The 6,430-nt window shown below is 40.6% G+C and overlaps 1 protein-coding gene across 3 annotated transcripts; it reads left to right on the top strand.

The window, feature by feature from the left end:
- Nucleotides 1–494: 494 nt before the first annotated feature.
- Nucleotides 495–5,627, top strand: LOC138304061 (uncharacterized). Of its 3 annotated transcripts, XR_011205494.1 has the most exons (3): nt 495–1,654; nt 3,092–3,194; nt 3,721–5,571. XR_011205494.1 is itself a non-coding variant. In XM_069243770.1 (2 exons), the coding sequence occupies exons 1-2, from the start codon at nt 2,056–2,058 to the stop codon at nt 3,830–3,832; spliced, it is 1,251 nt and encodes a 416-aa protein (XP_069099871.1). In that variant the 5' UTR covers nt 1,693–2,055; the 3' UTR covers nt 3,833–5,567. The 3 variants fall into 3 exon arrangements, 1 of the variants encoding a protein (XP_069099871.1); XR_011205493.1 differs by lacking the exon at nt 3,092–3,194 and having other exon boundaries at nt 3,721–5,627; XM_069243770.1 differs by lacking the exon at nt 495–1,654 and having other exon boundaries at nt 1,693–3,194; nt 3,721–5,567.
- The last annotated feature ends 803 nt before the right edge of the window (nt 5,628–6,430 follow it).

The following is a 6,430-nucleotide window of genomic DNA, read 5'->3' as shown; positions in this document are numbered from 1 at the left end:
AGCTTATGCCACAACTGACCAATTTCAGCAGGTGACTAACAGTATAAGGATGCTTGTTTTGAGTCCAGGGAGGACCTGACCAAACAGTTTGGGGTGGACTGTTCCCATGGGGAGCAGAGTCAAGACTGATTTGCATATGGCTTGGTCCAAACTGGGGTGGCATTGTGTGCAAAAAAATGATGGATTAAACTCAGATATGTGACCGAGGGTAAATGTTTGATTTGTTCACATTTGGTCCATCTTATGTTCTTTTTGATTTTGTCACCCTAAATGGGAAGGGTATGCCCTAAAGTCGGTCCTGTGCTTACTGTGCCACTGAATTCAAGCTAGCTTGACTGATGAGATGTGATACTCTGAAATCAGTCCCAGGGTTCTTGTTTGTGGTCCAGGGAGGACTTAGCCCGCCAATGTGGACAGGACTGTGCCTGTGGGGAGCAGGGTCAAGACTGATTTGCATATGGCTGGGTCCAAACTGGGGTGGCATGTGTCCTGCTATTTGATGGAGTTTTGTTTTGACCAATGACTTTGTGTTTCACCACTGCGCATATTAGTTGCTCAATGTTCACCAGTAGCACATGGTATGTTTTGTTCAGTTGAGCCGCCTATTGGCTTTGACATGGCATTAGCCATTACTTTCTGTATTCAGTTTAGCCGTCTATGGGCTTTGACATTGCATTAGTCATTACATTCTGTATTGTGCCTATTGGCTTTGACATGGCATTAGCCATTGCTTTCTGTATTCAGTTTAGCCGCCTATGGGCTTTGACATTGCATTAGTCATTACATTCTGTATTCTGCCTATTGGCTTTGACATGCTGTATCCAGTCTAGCCGCCTATTGGCTTTGACATTGCATGCCTATTGACTTTGACATGATGTATTCAATTTAGCTGCCTATTGACTTTGACATGCTATTAGATATTCTGCCTATGGGCTTTGACATGATATTATATATTACATTTTGTATTCAGCTCCGCTGCCTATTGGCTTTGACATGATATCATATATTACACTTTGTATTCAGCTTAACTGCCTTTTGGCTTTGACATGATATTATACATTGCATTTTGTATTCAGCTCAGCTGCCTATGGGCTTTGACATGATATAAGACATTGCATTTTGTATTCAGCTTAGATGCCTATTGGCTTTGACATGACACTAGACATTGCATTTGATATTTAGGTTAGCTGCCTATTGCCTTTAACATGACATTGCATTTGATATTTAGGTTAGCTGCCCATTGCCTTTAACGTGGAGTTAGACATTGCAGTTGAGAATAGTTCTGTATTTTTCCAAGCTGTGTTTTTGCACCAGAGAACCAAGATGTTTTGCTCTCACAGTAGACTAGACCTGATAAGAGAGAGTACATGGGCGTTGTTTCTCTTCCCTTGAGCTTGGGAACAGGAGTAGTCTTGGAGACCTGGCCAGTCTCCAAAAGGCTTGCTCAGTTTCCCAGGTCTGAGAGGAGGGGGCACACCTTTGTAACGAATGTAACAGGCTGCAGAGAGTCAGATTCGAATCTGCCGGACCTCGTGCTGGAGCTTGGCGCCAGTTGCCAGCATCCCGTGTGGGTAGATGACACTCTTTCTCGCGGCTGACAGGGGTCTCAGCTTGCAGACCTTAGAAAGATGTAGCTGTAAATAGTTCCTACACGGTGAAGTATTTGTTTTGCTTTGCATTCAATATCTTATAAATATAACCTGCTGTGTATATTGCAAACTGATATATTTTGTTTGATTAACGCGGACTTGAAAGCTACTAATTCGTCATTCATTCATAAACATTGTGGTTGGGGAAGAATAAAATAACAATAAAAGTCTTCTTTGACCTCAGAAGTGCATTTCTGTTGTGTTATGTTAGTGCTTAGAAACTAAATAAGAGGAAAGCACTACAATTGGTACCAGGAGTGGGGTCGGTCATTAAGAGGTGATTAAAAGGGGTTTGACGAGTTAGTAGATTTCTAAGTGCACACTTTAAAAGTGTAATTGTTTTTTGTTGTTTGGAGAATTACAGAAATTGTTTTCTGTTTGGAGAATCACAGTAGCACGGCAGACCATGTCGGAGAATACATGTGTTGATGAACTGCCTGATGGTGCTAAGAAAAACTGTGAATTGTTTTCTGTTTGGGGAATTACAGAAGAAAATGCATGTGTAGCTAAAAGGCCTGATAATGTTTTGAGAAATAATTCCTGTTGTATATATGTAGAAAACGTGTGTTTTGGAAGTAATGATGACAGAAAGGTCTGGATACCTTCATCTGCTTACAGAGAAATGCAGGAGAAATGTAGGAAGTTGGAACATGAAAATAGGAATTTACGTGAGCAAATTAGCCAGGATACAATAATTCAAAATAAGACTGAAAGTTATAAAAGGGCTGTTTTTGAAGAATCTTTCTTGTCCCATTCCAGTAATGAGGGGGTTAAGACAGCTCAGAGCTGCACTGAGTTTCCCTGTGAGCCAGGGTTTTTGGCAGCCAAAGTGCATTCCTTAACTGATAACACGGACGACGAGTTACCGTTGCAAAATGCACAAGTAAAACGAAGGATTTTAGAGCAAGACACCCCGAGTTTCATTAGCTTGTTTGATTTTTGGAAAAAGAATAGCCCTCATTTGAGAGAAATCCTAACACTTTTGTATATGGTCACTGTGAAAAATTATATGCAGTTGCGCGCTTGTGATTTGGCAAATGAAATAATGCAGACTTTAGGTTTCTGCGCAGTGCAAGAAGGAAATACTTATGTACATTTAAATCAAGAACAGGGAAGGAAAATAGTGCCCCTAGCTAGAATCATACAATGGATCTGGTACTTGCAAGACAGGGCTAGAGTACCACAGATAAAAGAATTACCGATGAAACTGTGTGCACCATTTGAATTCGTGTCTACTGAAGATAAAAAGCATGTTTGTTTTACTGATGATTCATTGACTGAAATGTTGTTTTCTGGCACCGTAGAAGGAACAGAGTTGTATAATGTGTGTCAGATTTTAAAGCAAGAGCTACGTGAGATGTGTCATTTTTATGCTGATTTTTGGTTCTTTGATAATGTTTTAGCCACATGGCTTGTACCTAACTGGTTCAATTACCTTGCAGATGTTAATGAGAAAAATGCAGAGAGAGAAGTGTTCACCCAGAATTCTGCCTTAGTGGGGATGGCTATGTGGGTGCCCCAGAAATGTGAAAAGGCCACTTACAGGTGGGCAGAGATGAGAGAGATGCCCATTCCCCTAGATTTGATAAAAACTGTGCAGCACGCACAAAAGCAATCTGTCATGCAAGCAGTCACAGAGCAGTTGGGGAGAGGAAAGTTACCAGAACAGAAATGGCAAATTGATCAGGTTTTAGGGAGAGTGATTGCTGCAAATTACCAAGGAAAAATCGAAATTATGCTGATACCTAGAAAAGAATCTGATTCATTCATACAAATTGGAGACAGAATGGCCCAACTTGACAAAAATGCAGTGAATGGAGGTTTGGTAAAGAATGAGTCTGCCCCAGCCCTTCTGACAGTGCAAGAAAAGGGAAGCTGTGGTGCAGCAGATAAAAACCTCAGTGCTGATGTGTGGGCTGACGCCCCAAGTTACCCTCCAGAACCTACAGAAAATATAACAAAGGGCCCCAAAAACGTCCTGCTGATTATAAAACAGGGAAAGAAAGAGGAAGGGTGCAGTTTAAATGAAAAATGTTATTTGCAAGAAAAGTCATACTTGTTTCTTTTGCAGATCCGACCACGTTTCGCCACTGTCCCTGAGTGCGCTGTGTGGTCCCCCTTCCGGTGTGTGCGTGTGGGGTCGGGGAAGGGACCGAACCCCCAACCTGAACCTGGCTGAGTAAAGTGCCAGCACCATGGATCCATTTTGCGCAAACTGCGCCTTCAGTTCAAGTTCAACTTGTTTGCTGTGTTTTTTTTTTTCCCCTCTCGTATGGAACTCTGACTTTTGCTTACCTTCCAGAAAACCTTTCAGGTGGACCGTGCCTCTTTACATGAGCAGAACTCATGCCACATCAAATTGCTAACACTGTTGAATTAGAGACTCATTCAGAGAAAAAAAAAAAAATGTGTGCCCAGTCTTTTCTATGTAGATGTATCTGATGTGAAAGGTTATGAGATCAATGTGTTAATTCACTTCTATTGCTTTACAGGGATTGCTTTGGTCATAATGTTTTTTTTGTGCTGATGTTTTTTTTTTGTTTGTTTGAAATATGAGATATGTGAAACAAAAAATCATTGGTCAAAGGGCGGAATGTCCTGCTATTTGATGGAGTTTTGTTTTGACCAATGACTTTGTGTTTCACCACTGCGCATATTAGTTGCTCAATGTTCACCAGTAGCACATGGTATGTTTTGTTCAGTTGAGCCGCCTATTGGCTTTGACATGGCATTAGCCATTACTTTCTGTATTCAGTTTAGCCGTCTATGGGCTTTGACATTGCATTAGTCATTACATTCTGTATTGTGCCTATTGGCTTTGACATGGCATTAGCCATTGCTTTCTGTATTCAGTTTAGCCGCCTATGGGCTTTGACATTGCATTAGTCATTACATTCTGTATTCTGCCTATTGGCTTTGACATGCTGTATCCAGTCTAGCCGCCTATTGGCTTTGACATTGCATGCCTATTGACTTTGACATGATGTATTCAATTTAGCTGCCTATTGACTTTGACATGCTATTAGATATTCTGCCTATGGGCTTTGACATGATATTATATATTACATTTTGTATTCAGCTCCGCTGCCTATTGGCTTTGACATGATATCATATATTACACTTTGTATTCAGCTTAACTGCCTTTTGGCTTTGACATGATATTATACATTGCATTTTGTATTCAGCTCAGCTGCCTATGGGCTTTGACATGATATAAGACATTGCATTTTGTATTCAGCTTAGATGCCTATTGGCTTTGACATGACACTAGACATTGCATTTGATATTTAGGTTAGCTGCCTATTGCCTTTAACATGACATTGCATTTGATATTTAGGTTAGCTGCCCATTGCCTTTAACGTGGAGTTAGACATTGCAGTTGAGAATAGTTCTGTATTTTTCCAAGCTGTGTTTTTGCACCAGAGAACCAAGATGTTTTGCTCTCACAGTAGACTAGACCTGATAAGAGAGAGTACATGGGCGTTGTTTCTCTTCCCTTGAGCTTGGGAACAGGAGTAGTCTTGGAGACCTGGCCAGTCTCCAAAAGGCTTGCTCAGTTTCCCAGGTCTGAGAGGAGGGGGCACACCTTTGTAACGAATGTAACAGGCTGCAGAGAGTCAGATTCGAATCTGCCGGACCTCGTGCTGGAGCTTGGCGCCAGTTGCCAGCATCCCGTGTGGGTAGATGACACTCTTTCTCGCGGCTGACAGGGGTCTCAGCTTGCAGACCTTAGAAAGATGTAGCTGTAAATAGTTCCTACACGGTGAAGTATTTGTTTTGCTTTGCATTCAATATCTTATAAATATAACCTGCTGTGTATATTGCAAACTGATATATTTTGTTTGATTAACGCGGACTTGAAAGCTACTAATTCGTCATTCATTCATAAACATTGTGGTTGGGGAAGAATAAAATAACAATAAAAGTCTTCTTTGACCTCAGAAGTGCATTTCTGTTGTGTTATGTTAGTGCTTAGAAACTAAATAAGAGGAAAGCACTACAGCATGGTGAGCAAAAAAATGATAGATTAAACCCAGACCTGTGACTGATGGTAAATGCTTGATTTGTTCTGTATTTTATCCATCATCTTTTCTTTTTGCTTCCCTCTTTCTAAAGGCACACTAAATGACCTGGTTCTGATGTTAGTTCTGATTCCAACCATTCTAGCTGAACCTTCATGGAAGGGTGGACTTTCTCATAGGTGAATCTCAAATGTCTTCTCGTAAGAAGGCATACTTGATGAAATAGAACACAGACATGTAAGTCATTTGATAGAAGGTTGCTAGTCACAAAGGAATTTGCCCCAAACTAGGCACTAGCATGTTGCAATGACTAAGAATTTGAAAGCACTGCTATTGAGGCACTGCTGTGACAGGTGAATGAACTTTATAAATTGGAGTATCAACAACTCAATTTAAGACTCCCCTCACAATTGTGCAAGTCTTATGCAGGCTCTAGAGATCAAGAGGAAACCCTTTTAAAAGTTTGCAATCTTAAAATACCTGGACAAGGCAAACTATTCTTCTACGGACTTTTGTCTATTCACCATTCCAAAGTGTAAATGCTCTACAAAGTGTAACTTACATGTCTCCATCCCTGAAGAGGGAGGTGGGGGAAACTTATGAGTATATAGTTACTGCTAGCAATGTTACACATGTAGTTGGTGTTCTCCACCTCCGAGACAGTAATTTTCCTATGGTAATGCATAAGGAACATTTAATAAGCTTATTTATAAACATTTTTAAAAGACATATATCAAATATGAATGCACATTTGTTGTC

The sequence above is a fragment of the Pleurodeles waltl genome, chromosome 7 (assembly GCF_031143425.1).
Source record: "Pleurodeles waltl isolate 20211129_DDA chromosome 7, aPleWal1.hap1.20221129, whole genome shotgun sequence".
In the NCBI taxonomy this organism is placed as follows: Eukaryota; Metazoa; Chordata; class Amphibia; order Caudata; family Salamandridae; genus Pleurodeles; species Pleurodeles waltl.
Note: the sequence above shows the minus strand (reverse complement) of the source record. Positions and strands in the feature narration are given on the sequence as shown.